Source organism: Arctopsyche grandis, chromosome 1 (assembly GCF_051622035.1).
Source record: "Arctopsyche grandis isolate Sample6627 chromosome 1, ASM5162203v2, whole genome shotgun sequence".
Lineage (NCBI taxonomy): Eukaryota > Metazoa > Arthropoda > Insecta > Trichoptera > Hydropsychidae > Arctopsyche > Arctopsyche grandis.
In genome coordinates, this window is record NC_135355.1 from 29,065,557 (window position 1) to 29,091,323 (window position 25,767).

The 25,767-nt window shown below is 29.9% G+C and overlaps 3 protein-coding genes across 4 annotated transcripts; 2 read left to right on the forward strand and 1 right to left on the reverse strand.

The window, feature by feature from the left end:
* Positions 1-1,478: 1,478 nt before the first annotated feature.
* On the reverse strand, positions 1,479-18,025 carry LOC143917489 (macrophage mannose receptor 1-like). Its single transcript, XM_077439077.1, has 16 exons — positions 17,345-18,025; positions 16,993-17,250; positions 16,705-16,902; positions 15,537-15,791; positions 14,655-14,850; positions 7,392-7,399; positions 7,076-7,318; positions 6,789-6,968; positions 6,456-6,710; positions 5,955-6,128; positions 5,647-5,895; positions 5,367-5,570; positions 3,755-3,991; positions 2,215-2,415; positions 1,892-2,143; positions 1,479-1,693 (listed from the first exon to the last, which is right to left on the reverse strand). The coding sequence occupies exons 1-16, from the start codon at positions 17,409-17,411 to the stop codon at positions 1,530-1,532; spliced, it is 3,141 nt and encodes a 1,046-aa protein (XP_077295203.1). The 5' UTR covers positions 17,412-18,025; the 3' UTR covers positions 1,479-1,529.
* LOC143909839 (macrophage mannose receptor 1-like) lies at positions 10,963-13,529 on the forward strand. Its single transcript, XM_077428066.1, has 6 exons — positions 10,963-11,083; positions 11,351-11,404; positions 11,836-12,072; positions 12,171-12,362; positions 12,536-12,775; positions 12,847-13,529. Exons 1-6 carry the CDS (start codon positions 11,035-11,037, stop codon positions 13,101-13,103), a joined length of 1,029 nt encoding a protein of 342 aa, XP_077284192.1. The 5' UTR covers positions 10,963-11,034; the 3' UTR covers positions 13,104-13,529.
* Positions 17,544-24,285, forward strand: LOC143909830 (secretory phospholipase A2 receptor-like). 2 transcript variants are annotated; one of them, XM_077428048.1, is made up of 7 exons: positions 17,544-17,640; positions 20,597-20,657; positions 20,740-20,848; positions 20,927-21,175; positions 23,358-23,549; positions 23,637-23,891; positions 23,963-24,285. In XM_077428048.1, the coding sequence occupies exons 1-7, from the start codon at positions 17,633-17,635 to the stop codon at positions 24,172-24,174; spliced, it is 1,086 nt and encodes a 361-aa protein (XP_077284174.1). In that variant the 5' UTR covers positions 17,544-17,632; the 3' UTR covers positions 24,175-24,285. The 2 variants fall into 2 exon arrangements, with proteins under 2 accessions (XP_077284174.1, XP_077284181.1); XM_077428055.1 differs by having other exon boundaries at positions 17,617-17,763.
* The last annotated feature ends 1,482 nt before the right edge of the window (positions 24,286-25,767 follow it).

Genomic DNA, 25,767 nt, shown 5'->3' on the forward strand with positions numbered 1-25,767 from the left:
CATTCGTTATTCAAATCATCAGTTATATATATATGTATAAAGACAGCATTAAATTATAAAAAATATGTATTTTAACGCCATTAAATATTTTCAAAATGTACTATACTTTTCCTATGCAGTATGAATCACAAACCTTTTTCAATCGTTCTTCAAACCAATTATCATTATTGACAGAGAATTGAAGCCTTTAGCCACTAATTGAGTATTTAATTAAAGATTTAAGATTTTAATTAAAATAAATACAATGATTATACAATACATTATACATATAAATAAACAGTAATTTTCAATCACAAAGTAATTAATAAAGTTGAGAAAATTAAATAAAGTTAATTATAATATATAGTTAGGTATATTATGATAACTTCGATATTTAAAATGTCCAAATTTGCTTAAAAATAAAAATAAATGATTCTGAACTGGTTGAAGCTGCAAGTTTGATTGACAAATAAAAGCCGTTTCTGTATCTCAAGAGATGTCGCTAACCATCCGTTAGTATCAATTGCACATTAATCATTAATTAATTACAATACATATATTATATATGTACCTACATGAGCATTACAATTAACTGTTATTTTATGGCATAATTTATTTAATTTCATCCCTCACATAATTAAATCAACTGCATGTTTTAAATATGAATATGCATATGATTTCATCCATTTCACGTACATATGTGCATACATAATGTATTACTTTGAATCAGGACTGTAGAGTCGGTTTAAAATTTATTGACTCAGATTCCATTCCAATTTAAAACGAATTTAGCGAAATCGACTTTTCTTGTCAACATATAAAATTATTGGTGACAAAAATAATTGAGATTTTCAAAACATAAGTAATTTTAAGGAATTCAAAAAATCATTATATATTGACATGTAACCCAACATATTGAATTATTGGTAATGAAATATGTAGATATAAATAAAAAGTAAGTACATTCATAGTGTCAAACAAATCAATTTAATAAATAAAAAAAATATATGAGACGGAGGAAACAATCGGTTTCGGCCGCAACACATCAAAATACGATTGCAAAATATAAAATACAAAATACAAAATACAAAATACAAAATACAAAATACAAAATACAAAATACAAAATACAAAATACAAAATACAAAATACAAAATACAAAATACAAAATACATAATACAAAATACAAAATACAAAATACAAAATACAAAATACAAAATACAAAATACAAAATGCAAAATACAAAATACAAAATACGAATAAGATTCGACGATTTTATATTGAATATACATATATTATAAAGATTTATAATGTAATTAAAATTCTTTTTTTTTTATAATTTATTAGTTTATTTACTTCAGTAAAATTGAAGACACATATCGTTACAAAGAAAATAGAAATAAAAAAATGAATTCGAATGGTTGATATTTTATGACTCCGACTCCGACACCGATTCCAAAGCCTTGCTTTAAATATATTAGTAGTTTGTACCTACTACTATTTTAATTGATACATGCATATATTTAATAAATCAAATGTTATTTCCAAACTCTATAAATTCTCCCAATTCGATATTTCGCAAAAAAATACCGCCGGCTCAGAGCACGGAAAATCATCGAGTTTTCCGGAATACGTCATACTACCACAATTTCTTTCAGTATTGCGGACAAGTTTATTTTCCCAAGTTGCAAATCCTGCTTCATCGAGCTCTTCACCTGTAAAAACATTCATAAATTTTATTTAATGTACATAATAAATATATACTTATGTATATATAGCTTTAAAAAATAAATTCTGTATTTTTTAGTCCACCATACATTATTTGTATATGTATATACATACATACATATGCACATATGCAAGTATTTGATTACTAAGCAAACATAATAGTATCTAATGAATTGTTTATATACCAGTAATAGTAGTGAAATGACTTTCTTCGAAAAGGTCGTGGATTCCCACGAGGGCATTTTCTGGATATTTGACATGCATAATCCTGTTTGCCAAATTATTGAAAATTTTCATCAAGAAATCTCTTTCCCTTAAATCATTAATGACAGCTAAATAGCCACCTTCAGCTGCGCATATGGATCTAGCCACGCCCCAAGGCTGTGGATTCAAATGCAACTTGTAACCATGGTGTAACTGTTCCTCGTATTGATAACCTTAAATGTAAAATAAATTTATATTTGAAATTCAACTGAATTTGCAGCAATTAAAGACAAATTTCACAAACCTGGATCATCACTATAGCAATTGTTATGGCGTTCAACAAAATTTGGAACCGCTTTTCGCTGACAAACAAAAACAGTCTCACTATCGCAAGATACATCATTCAATTTTCCATTGCGACCCATCGAAACACAATGCTCTGAATTTTCCGAGTTATCTGGCTGTCCTGCATTCCATTCCCGATAATAATATTGAATAGAATAACCTAAAATCAAAAAAATATGAAATTTTACATTTATTTCAATAATAGTATTTATAATTTTTTAATAAAATAGCCTCTGTTTATTGCGATTATAAATAGTACAATAGTAAATTTTTTTGGCGTTCCAAGAGCGAGTAAAAGTTCGAAAAAAGAGGCATAAAGATTAACTTTTTTAAGAAAATTTAAATGCAGTTAAGATTTGTAGTCAAGTTAAGTTAAAACTAGTGGTTCTAAATTGGAATGTTAACACATATCTATTTATATTTCAATGTAAATATAAAATTAGTTCTGCCATCGCATAATATTCGATAGTTCATTCCTTAAATTTAATACTTTCGAGAATTTCGATTACGTCCATATTAGGGTTTCTGATTTCTGATTTCCCCAATTGTCGGGATACGAGACGGAGCTCGAAAGCGTTCCCAGGATTCCCGGGATCCCGGGACATATGATGTAAAAATAAATCAATTGAATTTATATTTAATTACTATAAAATTTATTTTGTATTACTATAAAATTCATTTATTTCAAAACTATTAAAAAAATAAACAATAGGTCTCAAAAATGGAAAAAGTGTATAGAAATAGATTGTTAAGAAAACTAAAATTTTGAAATTAGAATCCGAAAGCCTATTTCTAGATTTGGCACAAATATTTCTCTAGCAATGGAAAAACTCTTTCAGTTTCGTTCGAAGTTGGTTATATAGCTAAAAGGGACGAAAACAATTTTTCAAAATATGTGTTTTCTCCTGTCATCCTGTATATTATCATTTATTTCTTTTAGTCTATGCTATTTTTATTCACATTATTTTGTCTTTGATAACTCATTTAATTCTCAATAACACACAATTGTCTCATGTTAATCAGAATCTAAAATAGTTTATTTATTAAAACATTTAAAGAAATATTTGATTGAATCATTTTTCCCGGGATTTGAGATTCCAAAAAATTCCGTGATTTCTCTTGAATTTCTGTCCCGGATCGACCCGGACAGAATCCCTAATCAATATGTGGCATCCAAATTTTTACAATTTACATGTTTTATATTTAAAGAATTTCTTAGGAACACAACTTCTAAAAGCTATTTACATAAATAGGAAAAGATAATAAGTAAAGCCCGGACCCTGAGGGGGCTGTATATTGTTCAAATGTTGTAAATGCATTGTTAAATGTTTGCCGAACCTTTTTTACAAAGGATTTACAACAATTGAACAATAAACGGCACGCTTCCGGTCCTACCTCTAATAATAAGAGTGTATGTACATGTATGTATGCTACACACAAATATAAATATGATTAGTTTTATTTGAAAACGCCGAAAGTTATTTACAGAAAATGTTTACCTTCTGTTGTGACGTATTCCCATTTTGAAAACAAATCATGAAATCCTAAGTGCATATAACTTTTACTATCATCTGTATGGATTTTGAATATTTCCAGCAAAGCCTCTGCCTCGTCTTTATTCGTCGGTGTTGCTAATGTCGCATTATGAGCTCGACAAAGTCGTCTTGCATGATTCCACTTTCGCGGATTTGAATGAAAATGATAATATATATCTAAATTTTGATAGTAGTCGTATTCTGAAAAATTAAATACATAACAGATTGAAATAAATGATAAAAAAATATTATACATACATATATAACACAAATTGCACGCTTATATAATATAGTGTAAATATCACATTGTATTGAGACATTACAATACAACGTGACAATATACAAATATAGAATACTTTACTGTTTCATATTATGTAGTAACTAGAGGTTGTGATCGAGAAATCTCGTCTCGAGATTTCTCGAGAATTCTCGAGAAATTTTGATTCTCGTTTCTCGAGAATATTTTATTGTAAAATTTCGAGATTCTCATTTCTCGAGAATATTTTATTATGAAAATTCGAGATTCTCGTATCTCGAGAAATCGTTTACTAGAATCTCGAAAATATCGAGAATATTCTTAATTTATCACTACATGTTTTTGCTCAATAAACTGACTGATTTGTATACTTGTTAACTCGTAAATAATTTTATGAAGTATTGTAATATGTATAGATGGTCAGTATTTTTATTATTTGTCCGGTAAGTTATTATTCGGTCATCATATAAGTACATATACACATGTTACAACGAAATCGCACCATTTTTAAGTTACATATATGTATGTGCATGTAGGTACTAGTCACTAGTGCGAAAGTATTCGGTTATGATATCACTGAAACGCTAGTGAAAATATATTTTCACTGACAATATGACCCCACTTAACACACATAAAACGTTTTTGATTTTTGATTTATTATTTATTTATTCGAGTATTTGTTCCTTAGATATTAATCAATTTATAGTCAGTATTTTAATATGTATAGATGGTCAGTATTTTTATTATTTGTCCGGTTACAAAAACACGGGCAAAGCCGGGTAGCAACACTGGGAATTTTATAAAATTAGTAAAAATATTGTTATTTTTACTATTTTAAATTACTTTTGAATATTTTTATTTTCTTTTCATGCCTTCTTTTATAATATTTTTTTTTATATTATTTTACTTTTTTTCTATTCAATGTTCTATTGTATCTCTCTATATCTTTCTTTCGTTATGTCTTTAATAAAGTTATAAGCCCCTGATAGAATATATGTACATATGTAGTGTTTGTGTTCTTTTGTTGTCAAGTTTATATGCTAAAAAAATCAATTCACTATATTAAAAAAAAATTATACTTTCTCGAGAATTCTCGAGAATCTCGAGAAACAAAAAAAGAAAATCTCGAATTCTCGAGATTCAAATATTTCGAGAAAATAAGTTTCTCAAATCTCGAGATTCAAATATTCCGAGAAAAGGAGATTCTCGAATCTCGAGAATCAAAAAAAGTCGAGAAATCACAACCTCTAGTAGTAACTAATTAACAATTTAATTAGTCAATGATTTTTTGATCATAAATCGTGATATACATAAATATACCGTGCTCGTATTGTATGTTTCCAATACAGTTCCTTGTGTGAAAATTACTTTCGTAACCAAACTTTTCACAAAAGAAAAACGAGGGTTCAAAACAGCTATAGTCACTCAACTCTCCAGTATCTGTTATAGCGCCACAGTTCCTATTTGTAGCACTGTTGATAGCACCTCCTTTCCAAGTGAGTCCAGTCGTATTTAAATCTTCACCTGAAACATTTTTATGAAATATAACATATTTTGCATGATAAAAAACCGCAACTAGTCAGAATATGAATCAAATTACCAGTTACTGTTATGAATTGCCCTTCATAAAAAAGGTCGTGAAATCCCATCAAAGCAATTTGAAGGGTATCTTTTTTCATTTGATTCTTGACTGTTTTTAATATCTTCACAAGAAAATCTTTCTCTTCTATCGTGTTGATGATAGCTAAATGACCACCTTCAGATGAACACACTGATCGAGCATCTTTCCATAGTTTCAAAGTTGTGTGAAGCTTGTAACTTTTATTCAAACTTTCCAAATAATGATACGCTGAAAAAGTACATATTTTGAAATATGAGTTAACTCATATCTATTGAAGAGTATAATACCTGTTTTCGGTTGATTGTTGACATATTTTTGTTGGCATATGAATACGCCTGGAGTATTACAATCCAAATCATTTAACTTTCCCTCGCGATGTAAAGATCCACAATTTTCTCCTGGGTCTGAATTATCGGGTTGCTTATCTTCCCATTTATTATAGTAATAGTCCAGTGACTCTCCTTCAATCGTTAAAAACGTTAAAAACGCAGAAACGAAACAAATCGATGTCAATTAGGGTTTCTGTCCAGATCTTTTTTATCCAATATTTTTGTAGGATTCTTAAGAAACTATTTAAAATAAATTTATTTATATTATAAATAAATTTATATGTAAAATACATTACATTTATTCCAGTTAATAGATATATTATTTACTTATTTTTATATTTTTGTAAATAAAAAATAAATTAAATTGAAAAAAAATTATATTGTAGGGAACCCGGGAATCCCGGGAATTGAAAAACTCTGAAAATTCAGAAACCCTAAAGTCAATATATATTTGTTTACCACTTTCAGTGAGAAACTCTCCCTCCCTGAAAATATCATGAAAACCGAGAAATATATAATCATAATTTTTTATGTGTTTCAATGATGAAGCCGGATATTCCTTGAAAATAAATTTCAACACTTCGACTTCTGTATCAGTTTCTGGGATTGCAAGTGTAGCATTTTCAAGCCTGCATATATTTCTGGCCTCATACCAAGTTTTAATATCTTTGTGGAATTTATACAACACATCTACATGAGGAAAAAATACGTATTCTGGAAGGTACAAAATCAATGTATGTATAGCATTTTTATTAATCAGATTAAAATAATTGAGAATGTAATTGGAATTACCTGTCGTGTGGTTTTTTATATGCACTATATGATTTTTCTTACATATAAATTTGTATTTCAAATCACACGGAATATCATTATATGTATGAGAAGTCAATAAACTCACACAATTTTCATTCCCACCACCATTGTTTGGTTCGCCCGGATTCCAATTTAAATATAAATTATGTACAGGTTTTCCTTTAACATTATTTATATTAATGTAAGTACGAGTACATATTATAATAATTAATACAATTCAAAATATGAATAAAAAAAAGACAATTTAAAAAATAATGAAAATTAACCGTCTGATTTTACGAAATTTCCTTCCTGAAACCCATCTGTGAGTCCCAGCATATACGACTCAGCACCGCCTATTAAAGATGCTACATCTTTGATCTCTTTGTCTGATGTCGGAATGTATAATTCCGACATTTCTTCACCGCATTTAGCTAAAGATTCGACAAAGTTTTTTGCTTCATCATGTCTTTTATAGAAAGCTTTGTGTTCATCAATAAATATATAATCGCTTCTAAATTCTGGTGTGTCTATAAATCGCAAGTATAAACAACATGATCGATTGCATGTTTCATTCGTTTAATCATATTGTTTGAAACATACCTGTGCTACTGTAAACTATAACGATGTTGAGAGATATTAACAAAATTGTGATCAATTCCCGGAAATAGTCCATGTTTTAAATAACCGAATAAGAAATGGAAGATGGGGTGAAATACTTTTTTACTAATACAAAGCCAATTTAATATTTGAATACATTTAAAATTAAACGCTTTACTGCTCCGTTTTTAAACTAATGATATGTACATACTTGGGATTGATATAGACCGTGTGAGGTCAAATGTTATCATTTTGTATACACAAACATGTGTACATGTATACTATTGAGTTTCATCTTATTTTATTGCATTCAGTTCGTATACTCAATTATAATAAATCGTTAATATAATAAAATATTCAAACTAAAATATTGTCGTATTCGTTCGTAATATAATATTGTTACGTACACCGCCAATATTCACTAGTTTCTAAAACAAAATATGTACGTAGATTTTATTGAATCCGTTGAATAAACCTTTCACTATCACTTATTTTTAATGGAAATTGGATTATTAGTCACATTGCCATCGCCCAAAAGAATATTTGGCACTCGAGCTCTCGTTAGTATTTTTTTTTTTTTTGATTTTTAAATGCTTTTTATTATTACGAAATTATGTTCACAATACATCTTATATCTATTTTAATAGCTACTGACCTACTGATCATTTTCTATTTTACAATTTAATTTAATTTGGTTAGTAATCATAGTATTATATTATTCTAATGTTAATCTACAGCATAATAGGAAAAAGAGCTGAAAAACCTATTTACAATCCTTATAAATGTTCATAATACATCTAATACATAATATTAATTAAAGACTCTCTAAAGTCGATGACTTAAAGCAGATTGTGTTTAGGTAATCTGTGTCTATACCTGAAGGGTAGAAGACATTTTGTTGTAATCACCGAGACTCTTCACAAGTGTGTTAGTATGGTTATTAGTGATTCTGTCATAGAATCTATTGGTTAGTTTGTTAGTAATGTCTGTAACAAACGGAATATTATATATGGCATGCAGTTTTTTCAAGTTAGTATATATGGGTGTATTATAAATCATTTTTAGGGATTTATTTTGTATTACTTGGAGCTTGGAAAGATTAGTATTCGAGGCATTATTCCATACAGGTGAAGCATTGGTTAATAATGGTAATATGAGCGCGCGATATAATTTTATTTTGTTTTGAGTTGATAAAGAACTATGGCGATTAAATATTGAATATATTGAGGATATACCCCGCATCGCCTTGCATTTCGCTGCCTCAATGTTAGGTGCCCATCTCATTCTTTTATCGAACGTTACTCCTAAATATTTTATTAATGACTGCCATTTCAGACTTTCTCCAGAGTTGATTTTCAGATCTGAACTTGGCTTATGCTTTCTAACACTAAAGAATATGGCGTCTGTTTTGGTTTGATTAATATGAATTTTCCACTTAGTGAAGTGTTCAGTCATTGTTTTAATTGCAAATTCAAGATTTTTAAGAATAGTGTCTGGTTTTTTGCTACTTGTGAAGCAAGCGGTATCATCTGCATAAGCAGTATCTTTTGGAATAGGTATGTCATTTATATATATATAGAGAACAAGAATGGGCCAAGCAAGCTCCCCTGCGGAACGCCAGCTGCGATTATTTTTGGAGACGATAATTAATTATTTACGCTAACCACTAGCTTTCTAGTATGATAGTTATCATTAGTATGATGGATTTTTCGGCTGCCAGATGTTCGGTTATGGATATTTTAGTGACTTTTGGGTGAGTGCTTTGTGACCAATAATCACCGAACCATTTTTAATACGACATAATTAAAAATGAAAATATTTTTAATTAATTTTAATACGAAAAAAACAAATGAAAAAGCTTAAACGTTTTTCCCAGCGAATTTTCATCACAATTTTCGAAGACAAATTTAAACACATCACTATGAAACATGTCGGATTTTTTAAATCTAAAATTAAATTGTTTACATTTTAAATTTTGCGAAACACAGACACTTTTAAGCGACTTGAGTATGGTAAAATTTAGTACGAATAATGCACAATCAAAACTTCGACTTGTTAGATTCTAGGTAACCAAGCAAAATATGTACATATTGTTATATACAAAAATATGAAATATCATCAAACTTCTCGATTATTTTAAAAACGAGAGTCTTAAGTGCTATTTCTCCTCGTTCTACATTAAATCCGACATCTTTAGATGCGTAATCTATATGATCACATAATTAGAGATAATCATTTGCACCACATATTTATGTAAACTTCATGTAAGGGTAAATTAGTCAAATTTAATAAAAAAAAATGGTGCTTATTTCTGAACGTGGCACAATGTAGCCGTTTGCAGATCTGCCTAGACATGCGCTCACTTTGTTTTAAAAATCATCTCAAATCCCAAAAACTGTAGCACTCAATTAGCTAAAAACTATTTTCAACACATTTATCTCGTATAAGTGTACAGATATCGTGAGATTTTAATACAAAACCATGAACCGAAAGTGATTTACTTCTACACAAAATTAAGTATGCATTGCATTTTGCATAGAAGAACAATACGATTGATATGTATATTTATTTATCATATTCGTATTCGGTGGGAGAAAATATCACTTCTAATAGGTGATTCATCATAAATAAGCTTAGTATCAATCATTTTATAAGGACATTAACATCTACATATAAGTATAAATATATTCTATAAATTAACGGTTGGTTTGGTGAGCAATCCTCAAATTCTTGCAGAATTTGAAATTGAAGAATTAAACAATATTGATATTTTATTTATTACGTTAATGCACAATTCATTTTTCTTTTTGTTATATAAAATGGACAATGACTTCCTCATTATATGTATAACTTAAAACGTATATTTATTTTATTAAATAAAATTTTGATGTATTACCTTTTGTTTGTTCAATGTTTTTTTCACACAACTACGTAATATCAGCTTTAAAACTAAAAAAAACTTCATCCATTTATACTAAGTAAATGTATATATTCATAGTTATGTAAATACATATGTATGTATATAGATAAAGTACAAAATGTGTATTTAATGATAATAAAAAACCATTACATTGTAAATTTACATCAAATGTGTACAAAATGAAATGGCAATTAATATTATCTCAATTATTTGTGGATGCTATGTATTATAATGGTTATGTAGGCTAATGTTATTATTGAAAGCAAATCAAATGATATTATTATTATAAACAAACAAATACAATAAATAAAATGAACATCAATTTATAATGATTTATAATTACTATGTATGTGCTTTTTTAAAAGTACATATGTATTACAATGTTTCTTTTTACATTTTTTTTGTGTTATAATATACATCAACGCTACCTCTTTTTTACTTACCTCCTTTACGTTTTTCCTAAGTCGATATGCTCATAGTATTTTACATATTAATATATATGTATTATAAAAATGTAAATTGAAACCTAGCAACAATAAATAGTGCAATAACATCATTATGACAAATGCACGTAATCTCTGACACCAAATGTGCTGAGCTACATACATACTATTGGTATATAATGTGATCACTTTGAGAGAATATTTTAGTACATCATATTCAATCGATAATCACGACAAGTTCATTTGGCAATACCTCAGTAAAACTAACAAAAAGCTTTTAAAAATGAAAATAATTATTTTCTTATTGTTTTTCATCGTAACTTCAGCAAATGGTTAGTTTTTTGATGGGTATTATTTATTCGAAATCACATTTCTTACGCATATTTATGTATAGAGTATTAATATTTAAAATGTATTATTTTATTTTTGACTTATTAATTTTTGTAATAATGATAAATTTTAAAGTATACATACATATGGTTATTAGAGTTTTTATCTTGTCAACAATAATTACGAAATTACACATTAAAAGCAAAATTCCGAAATTAAATTTCGGAATAATATATAAAATTATTAATCAAAAAACTTCTAAAATTTAGCAAATTTGTGGGGCCTGACTTTTGGGAACCATCCATCAGCAAATAATAATAAAGGTATGATAAATTTATTTACGAATAGTAAAAACAGAATTATGAATACTAAACAATTAATAGATCAATTGAGAATATTTTCAAAAACCCTTATTGTAGCTAAAAACAGATTCGATCAAATATTGAATTATTATGTATATAACAAAAATATTTATAACATTTTTTTTGTATTAATACCACTATTCTAACAAATAAATAAATAATTATCACATATTCTAACAAATGAAATAATTATGGGACATTCAAAAGAGATTTATAAACCCAAACTAATTTTTTTTTTGTGCTACGCTTTCCTTATTCAATAACTATCGAACGAAAACTGTCATAATATACTGTCACGGTTGTGGGTTGAAAAAATTCTTATAAAGCCTTAATGCACTGCACTTTATGCAAATATGATATGTTTTTTTAATTTCATGTTTGAATTTTTTCAGAAAAATCCTCATTTAGATTAGATTATGAATATGTAGACGATCTAAAAAAATATTACAAATTACATAAAATACCCCTTTCTTGGGGAGATGCCGCCATGACATGCATGGCTGAAGGTGGTAATCTTTATGTACCTAATTCCTTTGAAGAATTGACAACTTTACAAGGAAAAGATCTTCTAGGTTCGTGGATTGGAGTCCACGATAAATACGCTGAGGGTGTATTTTACACAATTAAAGGTACATATAAATTAACATGAATCAATATTTTTTATATTGCGAGTTGTTGCTCAACCATATCACAAAACTACACATATTTATTTAATAAAATATTGCAGGTCAAAAACTATCAGACAGTTATTTTAATTGGGCGAAAAATGAACCAAACGATTTAACCAAAGATGAAGACTGCGTGGCACTTAAAAATGATAAAACATATCAAGATTTGGGCTGCTTAAACAAGCTCAAATTCACATGTGAATTCAACAACCCAATAATATACGATCAAAATTGTGACACGTATGACAATCGTAAGAAGTTTTATCGCACTGTTATACTTTATCCGTTATATAATGTGTCAGTATGATATTTTCAACTTGCTACAGTTGAAATATTGAATTTTGAGCACATTTATTTGATTTAACTTGCATATCGAATAAATTCATATTTATTCGAATTAAAAATCATGTTTATTTCCTTTCAGAATACACTTTGGAACCTTTCTTAGAAAAATGCTATAAATTACACAATACACCAATGACTTGGCATCAGGCAGTTAGGATTTGCCAAGCCGAAAATGCTAATTTAGCATTCATTAATGATGAACGTGAAGCGAACCACTTAAAAAGTAAATTCATCCAGTTTGGGCTCCCGTATGGAAATATATCAATGCATATAGGACTTTCCGATTTAATAATACAAGGAATACCGATGAACTTGCAAGGTACAGAAATTATGCTAAAAATTTGATTAATTTATCTGATTTAAAAATCATAAATTTTACTTGATTTTTAGGAGTCAAAGTATCAGAAACTAAATATAATAGATGGTCAAGTTATCAATTAGAAAATTTTCAAAGATGCGGAAGTGTGACCCAAGATATACTTTTTGATAAAATTGACTGTAATAAACGGTTAATTTTTATGTGCGAAAAATCATCAAAACAAAATACAAAATATCCAACATATACTTTTACCAACTCAACCGAAGGTGAAACTAAATTGGAAACAACTACAGATTTGTATTCATCATCAGTGGTTTATGATGATTAATTATACTGATAATTTTTATATAAATTTGTGAAGTAAGTAAGTAATTTTAAGTACAGTAGTACTCTTTTTGAACGTTTACGATCTAGAAATTAGCAAAGCGCCGTAAAACGGGTATAACTGTATATGTACATACATATATAAAGTATTCAACTATATTATTTCCTTAACAATAAATTAATGTAACATATTGTATTATTATTTCGGAATATGTGTTAATGTAACATTTTGTATAATATTCGGAATATTCGGAATCTCGTCGGATAAACAATGAAATAAATAAGCAAAACAAAGAAATCTGTAGTATTAACTGACCGTATATGTATGTATAAATAATGGTCTCTAAACATTTAACTCGGCTCTGTGAATATTTTATCACTGAGCTGTAGTAGTTCCGATTGCCTAAATTAAAATATGAATATGGAATTCAAAAAAAAAAAAAAAAAATATATATATATATATATATATATATATATATATATATATATATATATATATATTATACATATGTATGTATATTGCTCTCGTATACATACATATGAACATAAATCAATGGCTCTAAACCAGTTCACTGCGAGCTTACCACAAGTGTTCCATAAGATTATAAACACATAATACCAAAATTTTTAGAATTATAAATCTTTTAAAATTAAATTAAAATCTCATGATAAATAAAATAAAAAAAATAGTATCATATGAGAAGAATGCCTACCTTTAATAAAAATGGTCATGGTCATTGGTTTTTCAATAAATGGGCAGTAACTTTGACAAAAACGATTGTGTAATCAACAATTAAGTGTAATATATCGTAGATAAAAATAAACTATCAGTAAAACACGTTGTTTTGAGTATTTTTTGATGGACATTAATCGAGCAGTCAGTGACCGATGATATAACTTACTGAACAAATCAATCGAAATTACTTACCAAATAAATACAGGCCATAAACATTACTTATAGACATTTTTATTAGAATTCCGGTAGCCAGTTTGGATTTTGGATGTCAACCCAATGTATCATATCTACAATATCATTTTAGGAGCATTTTTATTCAATTTTAAAAGCAATGAAACTAATATAAACCTTGTAAAAAATGGTTGAAAATTCGGTACAAATGTATGGGAAACATGAATTTGAAAAAATCGAGCAATGTATGTATGTACATATATGTGTAGACAAATATGCACGAAGTATACAAATATGTGTAGACAAATAAGATGCACGAAGCCCATTAAATCGGTAGACAAAAAGTGTTCAGCATATTCGAAAATTCTAAGAACTACACACATATGTATGTACATACGTCATTCAAAAATAAAATAAATATCATTCAAAAATATTTGTATTTACAATATAAAAAAATTGAAAGAGACTGTTTTAATATATCATATCATGAAATATTATGTTTGATAAATTTAGTAGCATATGTAGACCAGGTTTATGATATTTACATATAATAAATGCAAATATGTATATACATACATACATATGTATAGCAATATTCAATTTTTAAATATTAATAACGATTCGTAAAACTTCTTGATATTTTCAAACTAAGCTGATAAAGAGCCAGTTAAATTTTTATTCGGATAAGTTATTTGCTTCTCGCACACGAACATTGCTTTAACATTACATCCGATATCATTTAACAGTCCATTTCGGTACATACTGCCACAATGTTCCACATTATTCCTATTATCGGGTTGATTGGGTGCCCACTTGTCATAACCAGTATCTGACAAGTAATGCCCTAAAATTATGACAAACATATTATTATCCCAAACTGTAAGAAAGTTGAGCATAAATAATGCAGAGTGGTTTAAAAAAATGGACCCGATTTAAAATCGTTATTTAACTACCTATATTATCACTTGAACGTACGAAGCGTATAGTTTGAAATGATTAACTAAACTCAATCATGCAAATGACTGAGCGTAGAGGCTGATTAAACGGATTAGGTTCCATAACAAACGTCCCCGGACAAAACGATGAACGACAAAACGTCCCCGACAAAATGACAACGTGACATAGTGTCTGCGGATACAATGTCACTTATTAACGCGACATAATATGTCATTCATATGTTCAAAAATGAATTTTTACGAATAAAACTTACAAGAATTCAATAAAACGTATGATGAAGAAGATCTATATACGTCCTTTGACATATTATATATCTATGTAAACATTATGTCGCGTTATCATTCTGTCGGGGACGTCGTGTAATTTTGACGTTTTGTCGTGACACCAATTATGCGCTAGGAGAGTCATCTAACGGTAATTGCTTGAAACTGGATGCTTTTCTCCTTTGTACGGTTTGAATTTCATTCGTAGTTGCAGGGATCCATTTAATGATTTAAAATCAGGTCCATTCTTTTTAAACACAAACTAATACATATTCAATTTATATCCAACCGATTCGATTAAAATACCAACCATCAATCGTAATATGTGATCCAGGCAAAATAAAATCATTAAAACCAACATGAATAATATTTTTATTGAAATTTCTGTCCAAACTCTCCTCGGGATACTTTTCGAATAGTTTTACCAACAAATCGGCTTCCTCCTGACTATTGATGAGGGCTAATCTGGATTGTTCACCATAACAAGTCAAGTATGAACTATTCCAAGTCATCGGCTCCTTGTGAAATTTATAACAACGGTCCAATTTCGACGAATAAAAAAATTCTGAAATAAATACATATATATACATATATATTATTTATTTATTTATTACAGTTAAGCTATAGTGACATTACAGATATACTCCAAGACGGCACTATAGCGAGCCATATATATGTACATACATGTGTACATGAACAAACAAAAGATAACAAAAATTAAATATCAAAATGTGATAAAATTTTAACAAAAATAAAGTATGAAAATAATGTAAAGTAAAGAACAAAAATAATAGAAAAAATAAAATAAAATATGAACAATTAAAAGTGAGAACACATTTCCGATCTCAAATTAAACAATTCCTTAACCAAATCAGCATATTTTAGATTGAACAAATCAAAGTTAGCAGTAATCTGGACAATTACAAATATCGATATACATTTTAAAAACATAAAATTTATGGAGTAATTTGACGGAACATCTGCATTAATCTTTACTTTTTGCTTTTTTTTATAAATCACGGAATTTCGAGATGTTTAAAAACTCGAAATTGGCAAGACATAAATAAATTTGCAGCATTTTATAGATCAGTGAATTCGAGATGCTGTAAACTCAAATTTTGTGAGAAAATGCAACTCTGTCGCCAATTTTTTGGAACCATTTCAATGAAATCAGATAAATTGGCAAACTCTTATAGGAAAAGATTGACCTTGCAATTAACTATACAAGATCTGGCCAGTGGCACAACCAGTGATGATCGGTTCGGTGATTATTGGTCACAAAGCGCTCGCCCAAATGTCACTAAAATCTGGCAGCCGAAAATTCCATCAAACTCACGATAACTATCATACTATCAAGAACTCGAGTGCCAAATATTCCGTATTCGCGATTTTCAAAAATTGTCTTTTGGGCGATCGCAATGTGACTAATAATCCAATTACCGTGATGATCGTATTTATTGATATTGAGAAAAATGTACCTGAATCGTACGTTTCGCATTGCGTGTTGTAATTTTTCAAATCGTCAATTGATTTCTCACACAAAAATCTGAACTTGCCATCACAATTGTTATCATTATATAATCCACCCTTATCTATATTCACACAATTTTCGTTGTTATTCACGTTATTTGGTTCGGATGGTCTCCAATTACTATAAACTTCATCGATTGATGCACCTGTAGGATATTTTATGTGTTTTGGAGAAACAATATTTTTTTATATTCCAAAATTATAATTACAAGAATGTGCAAAACTATCGTACTGACCGTTGATTGTTACGAAAATTCCTTCTGCAAACTGATCATGTATGCCTACCCAAATATGGTTGGTGCCGTCGCTAACCGATTCCATTAAATGTAATATTTGCTCAGCACTCTTCGGGACAAAAAGTGATGCTCCTTCAGATGTGCACGTAAAAACTGCATCAGCCCAATTTTTATACAGTTTGTGTTCTTTGTAATACAATTTTAATTCTTTTGAATAGTTGTAGTCGTTTCGAAATAGTGGTGGTTGTTTGATGGTATCTAATGTGTAAAGGCAAACCGAAAGTATCGTTATCATGATCGAAAATTAAATTGGTAAATGTTTCATCAATAATAAATATATAAAATATTTTACCTAATGATTGTTCCATCGCACCTACTAGTACTCCAATCAGAGAAACGAACAATAACGTAGTAAACATATTGGCCACCTTGACTTGACGACGTCCTGAAGTCAACTGCTATCGTTGCTTTCACGCAAATTTACAACTAATCATGTGATTCTCGTATTATAAACAATCGTCATAATATTATGAGTCAATGTATTTTCCTCCATATACGGAAAATACTACACATTATCATTTCGTTGAAATAACTATTGAATCTACACAATTCTAAATGTTTTTTCCTCTACTTGTCATATATGTACTCGTAAGTATGTATGTAATCGGGTTTCTGATTCCCCGGGCTTTTTCAATTCCCGAGTTACAGGACGGAGTTCGGGATAGTTTCCCAGATTCCCGAGAAACCAGGATATACATACGACTATATCCGGTATATTTTTTCTAATTATCTGTTTATTCTCCTATCAGCATGTAAATATATTTTCATTTACTTTTAAAGTCAAGGCTATTTATATTTACGACATTTTGTAGATTTGTCTTTGATAAATCCTTATTTAATTCTTCATTCATTGTCAAGCACACAATGGTCTCATCTTCATCTCATTGTGGAATCATTAATACAAAAAGGATACACCTGTTTCATAATAGCCTTTATTATAACGTTTTGATTACAATATTTTGGATTTTAATCGATCTACCGAGTGAAAAACTTTCGCCATATCAAAGAAATGTTAAATAACACATTTCATTGATTTTTAACAATGTTCTGTGGCCAATCAATTTATCTCAACAAAAATTTAGAAAGAGAGGGCTTTTTTCTCTTCTCTTTTTCGAGAAATTCAATAATCACTTATTAAAGTTTATTAGAGACGATTATCATAAGTTTTGACTGAAGTCACTGTTTTGCTCGAAACTCCCTATTAAATGCCTGTCGCGCTCGCAATGAGCGTTTGCATGGAGGAAGCATTATTTTCGGCAAATCATCATTTTTTCCACGTTCCCATAATTATTTTGAAAATAAAAGACGTTGGGAGCTTCGAGCTAGAATTCGTTGGGAAGGAATAGAAAAAATGCTACAAAAAATTACGATTAATTTTTATAAAATATAGAGTAAAAGAATAATAAGTTATAGGCGTTTAATCAATTGAAATCTAACATAGCGAGATGGTGGCGAAAAGGGAAAAAACGATCAGAACAGTGTGGACAAATGCGACAATGTGGACGATAGACGTCACCGAGAAAGATGATGCAGTATTTTCAAACGTTTCTATTACGATTATTTTTCACTTTGGTAATGGTGGACTTGATTTCCACATACAAATATTGATGACCAATCCTAGCAAAATAGCAAAGTTTAAAAACGATCGGAAGAGTGTGGAAAAGAACCCAAATTTCCCAAAGTGAAGTGAGAAGAAGCTAGTACTAAAAACAGGAAAATGTGTCTTTAAATGCTCATTCTATTTCATTTGTGTACATACATTCATACACACATACAGTGGTGTAGTGCTAAATAAAAAAGAATCAGGGCGGTGTTAAATTTTAATGACCCCCCCCCCTCTTTCTTCATCACTTAAAAAATATATCCTTATATTGGTAGTTCAAGTATTTATAAAAAAAATCAAATGCGAATTAACAAATATTCTTGTTGAAATTATGATATTTTTTATATTTTCTAAAACTTCATAATAATAAGTAACATAATAACTAAAAGAAAAAAATATATAGAAAAGATATTGGAAAAGAAAAATTACAAAAATCTTCAAATTTATGAAAGACTTCTAGCTTGTTTTTAAAATTATTATGGTTTTCAGAATTTACTACATTGTTGGAAAGATTATTTTAAACTTTAACCACTCTGTTTGAAAAGAAGGAATCTCTGATCAATTTATTCGATTTTTCTTTTTAGAGTCTGAGAGTGTGACCTCGGTGATGAGTGAGTGTGATGTGACTGAAGATGAGTGTTTTCATTGAACGTAATGAGTTTGGACATATGACAATTATGATGATTATTTATTAATTTAAAGACTTCGATTAAGTTGCCTCTTATTCTTCTTATTTCAAGTGCTATTAATATTAGCCAAAATATTTTTAATTTTACTCATAAAACAATTTTCATATCAATCAAGTACCAGTACCAAGAACCAGGGCGGCGACCTGTCCCGACCTGGCCCGACTACACCATTGCATACATATATCAATACAATTAAATTTCTTATACAAAGCGTAACTGCTCTAATGTACATTATCTCAAGAATTCGACTAATGACTGCAGTGGTTTAATTAGGGTTATCACACGTCACATTTTGTCGGAAATTTCCTCTTTTGGTGCATTATTAATATATTTTATAATTCTGTTGATAATGTAATGCCGACAATAAGTCAAAATGTCACCCGAAAACATGCAGTTTCATAAATTTCCAAAATATAAAACTTTTATTTCGAACTTGTGGAATTGGTCCTAAATTTACCAATTCCAACTCCGACTTTATTTCATGATTCGACTCCGACTTTTCTTGCCAATGTTTCTTATAAAATTGTCAGTAATAAAAATAAACGATTTTCAAAATGTGAAAAATTGACATTTAACCCAATTTATTGAATTATTGGTAATTAAATAGGTATAAATAAAAATTATTACTAAATTTACAGTATATTTGAATGAATACATATGTAATTTAAATAAATCAATGATAAAAATGAGAATAAAAATAAACATGACACGGAGGACACAGTCGGTTTTGGCCACAACACATCAAAATACGTGCGATTCAACGATTTTATTTATAACTAGCTGAACCCCGGCATGCGTTGCAATGCCATAATAACGCACGCAATTCCCGTTCCCGTTCCCGTTCCCATTTGTCGGAAAAACGCAGGTAGCGAACACATTTGAAATCATTCCCGTTTTTCCCGTTTCCGTTCCCGTTTTTTCCCGTTTTTTTTCACAGTAATCTTCCCAGACATGCACACGACAAATCCTGATTACGTAACACGAAAACCGATTACGTTTCATCGTAATCGGTTCAGTGGTTTAGCAGCCTATTCGAGACACACACACACACAGACATTCATTTTTATATATATGTACATATACATAGATGTAGTTTAAAACCATGATTTTTATAAAGCAAGTGTATTTAATTCAATAAGCAAATCCGATTCCGGTTGAAATGCACCGACCCACTAATTTTATTTACATTCGTGAACATTTCATAAACTACTGCTATTTTATAATCATTATTAAGTTTCTTATTATCTAATAGTCGGAGTATGGCAACCCTAATACAGATTCGAACTGAAACAAGTTTCTTCACAACAAACAAGGTGAATATATTGAGCAAGTGTTTAATACACATACATATGTTCATATATGTACCTACATATACTAGGGATATTTATTGTTTAGTCGCAACAACACACGTTGTTCTGCCAAGAATTCGACAAATCCAATATGTTACCTGTGAAAGTGATCTTTGTCTTCGCATTTGGAATGGCATCAAGTGTAGCACAGGAAGGTGAGTATCGTTTGATATTTTCTTACCAGTTATACCTGTAAAATTATTTTAGTTCTAGGCTGATGAATTATATTTTAGATTCAAATGAAACGCCTTACTTCCGAAAGGACTATACATTCATTAAATACGTTAAGGCATTTTATAAAATGCATCATAACTCTCAGACTTGGTCAAATGCATTGAATACTTGTCAAAATGAAGGAGCAGTGTTGGCGGTTCCAACGTCTAAAGAGGAGTTTGATGAAATGTTAAAATTTTCTGGAAATGGTAGTTTGTGGATCGGCGCACATGACATGTTTTCAGAAGGTGTATTCGTAGCTATCGACGGTATTTATTACAAAAAATAATATAATTAATATTTCGTCCCCATTCTTCAGCCTAAAATCAAATTATTATATCATGTATTCATTTCTAAATTAAAAGAATTCTTTTTTTTGTACATTGAGTAAAAAATTAAGACTTAGCAGCTAGCATATGGTTTACTAAACATACATATTAATAACTATTTAATATGAGTCAATTGAACTCAATAACTAATTGTAATGATTTATGTGTTTATGTGAATATGCATGTATAATGTTTGTATGTATATGGATGTATGTATTGTATGTGTATGTGTATATGTATATATATATGTATATGTATGTATATGTGAATATATATATGTGTAGGTGTGTATGTATATATATGTATATATGTGTATTTTTATATTTATGTATGTATGAATGTGTACTTGTGTATACGTGGAAGTATTTGTGTATATTTGAATGGTGTACATATATGTTTATATAATTGTCTTTGGCCAGGAAGGCGCATTGGGTTTACCTGTTAAGCCTTCTTGGTGTAAATTAAATAAAAAAATAAAAAATATATAAATAAATAAAAATATAAATATTATCTAATATATAATTTCGAAAGAGACTTTGTATGTATGTTTGTTTGTTTGGCTCGTAGATCCGTGACGTTCAATTTAATAAAAAAAAAACAGATGAATATTCAAATAAATTTAAATAAATATTATAAACAGACCTTAATGTACATACATTAAGGTCTGTTTATAATAGCTCAGCACAGGCCGGAATTTAATTCTATATGGACACATTCATGTGTTCATGTAACAGCGTAGATGTAACAGCAGTAGCCGACACGATCTATTCATATCATACAGTACTCCATGTCACCGATACGTTCAGGCAGAACCGGTTTTCTTTGGCTATTTCAGAAATATTCACGCATGACGTTTCATCATAGTCGCTGGTGCACACATACTAACGGAAGTGCGCATGCGCATATGAATTTTTTCAGAAACGTCATATTGTGACAATATTGACTCGATGATACGACGCAAGCAATATTGCGCCGTATCATCGCACTCCGTAATGTATGTATGTACATATGTTTATGTAGGCCGATTTTGCCTTGCACTCGGCTAAACAAACCTGAACGTGCCGAAACGTACGCTTCTGTATAGTATGAATAGAAATAGTCTTTTCCATGCATTGCTGAGTAATAATTGCTGATAATAGACAGATATGTATATTATTTTTTTACTTGAAAAATTCCGGAATATATGTACATAGTATTTTTTTACTCGATATTTTTTTATTTACTAGAAAAATTTCGGAATATATTGTTGCGTAGGGGTGGGTGGAGGATCCAAGAAAAAGGCCAACCGTCGTTTCACAGCATTTATTGATGATTAAGGAGATACACGTATTGCCACTGCTCAGTCCAGAATGACATGATCTCGCCTACGTACCGCCTTATAAGGGGTAGATCTCTCAGGACGTCTAATCTGTTTACCTACTGTATAGTCACGTATTCGGATATGTATTCCCACGGTATGAGAAGTGCAATCATTGTTTAGCTTTCATGCACTTAGCTTGTCGCTAATCCCTAAAACCACTTACACCGGTCTCACGGTCTCTCAGGACGTCTAATCTGTTTACCTACTGTATAGTCACGTATTCGGATATGTATTCCCACGGTATGAGAAGTGCAATCATTGTTTCATGCACTTAGCTTGTCGCTAATCCTTAAAACCCACTTATACCAGTCGCACGGTATGCATTTAGTTAATCCGTTAACAGATATCCGTTACAGATAATCTTTGAACGGTCACAGTCTCTGGGATTCTATTCGCTTAATCCGCGGCGTACGTTACAATATAATACATACAATGATCAATTTAAAATACCACAAACCATTTTTAAAAACGTTTGCAATCTCACATAATCGTTTTTAAATTACCATTTTATCGAAACAACCTGTTACTAGTATCACATGGCTTTATATATAAGTTATATGTATTTCTATATACATACATATCATACATATATGTATGTATATCAGTTTCATATAGACATATTCCAATTATACAATATGTACATTTAAATCTTAAGAAATCCATCAAAAAATTTTCATTAAATCATTACTTATTCAATCACATGGAATGAATTAAATGAATCTTTATAATTTTATGCTATTTATTTATCTTTCTTGGAAACAGGAAAACAACTATCTAAAATTTATATAAATTGGGCACCGGGAGAGCCAAATAACGCTAACAATAATGAAAACTGTTTAATGATGAACTTAAAAGGCTATAACGATTTACTATGCACTTATTCTAAACAGTATATTTGCAAGAGATCCGCTTTGAATATAACGCAAAATATATTGTGCGAGTCGTACGATTTAGGTAAGACACTATATTCATTGAATAGTTATTATACATATGTATATACATATGTACATATAATATAAATATTATTTTTGCTTCAAATAGGCTATACATATTCATCTGACACCGACCGATGCTATAAATTTCACGAAACACCACTCACGTGGCACAAAGCATTCTCATCGTGCATATCTGAAGAATCGACTTTGGTTATTATCAATAGTGATTCTGAGGCAAGACTTCTCACTTCAATGTTGGCTAAGTATCCTGAAAAATCACTTAAAGGAAATTTCGAAAAGGGTCAAATTCACATTGGATTCAATGACTTATTGACCCCAGGATTGTATCTAACTAACGATGGTGACAATTTTGACATTTTGTAAATGGTCTGTAGCACTATATATATTTTAAGTTGATGTTATTTAATTTAGGAAAATCTCTAAGTGAAAATGGATATGAAAATTGGTCTAATGGTCAACCTGATAATTTTCAAAACAAAGAGCACTGTGGTAGTATGTTTAGAGATGGAACATTAAATGATGTTGATTGCAACGCAAGACAAATGTTTGTGTGTGAAAAAACATTATCTTATACCCAACACGTTCCTGCCAAGATGTCGGTCAACAGACTTCCAGATGAATAATAAAATATATATACCCGCATAAATATGTATGTACATATTATGTACTATGTACTGTGTACTGTTTGATGTTCTAGGCTAAAAATAAAAATTCAAATGTTCTTAAGTACGTATAATTTTTTTTTTTTATTACCAATCTATCATTATATCATTATATAAATACTAGTTGTTTTACCCGGCTTCGCTCAGTATTTGTAATATAAACCGCGTAAACATGACGAATCTAATAGTAAATATTAATTTGTTTTTTTATTAAATTTATTTAAATATTACAATTCAGATCAACCGAATTAATAATTTAAAATTTAATTAATATTTTAGTAAAAAAATAATTTTTTTTTTTTGGCCGATCATGTGAAATAAGTGATATGCCGTGTCTCTTTCCACGATATACGATTCCAAGGGGAGAAAGAGAGACGACGCATGTAAACATTCACACGCACTTGACACGCCCGGACGCAATAGACAATTATTATATACGACTAGTGGCCTGTGTGCACATTGTGCACTCCAATTAACAAAATAACAAAATTAACAAAATTAACAAAATATTAAATTATAAAATACGGTTTTTTTTTAAATTAATTATATTTTTAATTTTTAAATTAAATTAATTAAATTTTAAATATTATTTTTACATGCCGCGTCTCTTTCCATGCTTCCAAGGGGTGACAGAGAGACGGAGCATGGTGAGTGAGTACATCGCGCGTCCGCAAAGCCCATACTATGCCGCGTCTCTTTCCACGATATACGATTCCAATGGGAGAAAGAAATACGAAACATGTTGACTGCATTCATACACACTCGACACATACGCAATAGACAATCATTATATACGATGCTACCCTCTCTGTAAAATGTTTGTATTCGTCGTAGAAATTGTCTGTATAGAATTTTTCAATATATGTCTCTATGATAAAATACATATAAATATAATTGTTTATCGATGTTTGTAACAGACCAAAAAGGGGCATTGAGTTTACCTGTTAGGCCTTCATAGTATATATGTAAATACATATTTGTATGTATTAGAATAATAATAAAAATTGCTTACGTACATACATTTGTAGAATATGTTTGACCACACAAACATTGATGTCGATATTGTAATATGTTTGAAATTGTTTAAGTTCCTAAATATTTATAATATTTGACCATAGGTGTCACCTTGGGACAATCTGTCATGGCATCTATGGTAAAATATGTATAAGTAATTAATCTAATCTATAATTTGAAAAGAGACTTTGTATGTAAGTATCCTTGGTCGTCGTCGTCATTAACTAAGGGGGGCAAAGCCCTAAACGGCAATTAATCATGGGGGCGCGGAGGGGCGAAGCCCTAGACGGCATTCAGTCATGGGGGCGCGGAGGGGCGAAGCCCTAAAAGGCATTAACTAAGGGGGGCAAAGCCCTAAACGGCAATTAATCATGGGGGCGCGGAGGGGCGAAGCCCTAGACGGCATTCAGTCATGGGGGCGCGGAGGGGCGAAGCCCTAAAAGGCATTAACTAAGGGGGGCGAAGCCCTAGACGGCTTTTAATCATGGGGGCGCGAAGGGGCGAAGCCCCAAAAGGCATTAGCTAAGGGGGGCGAAGCCC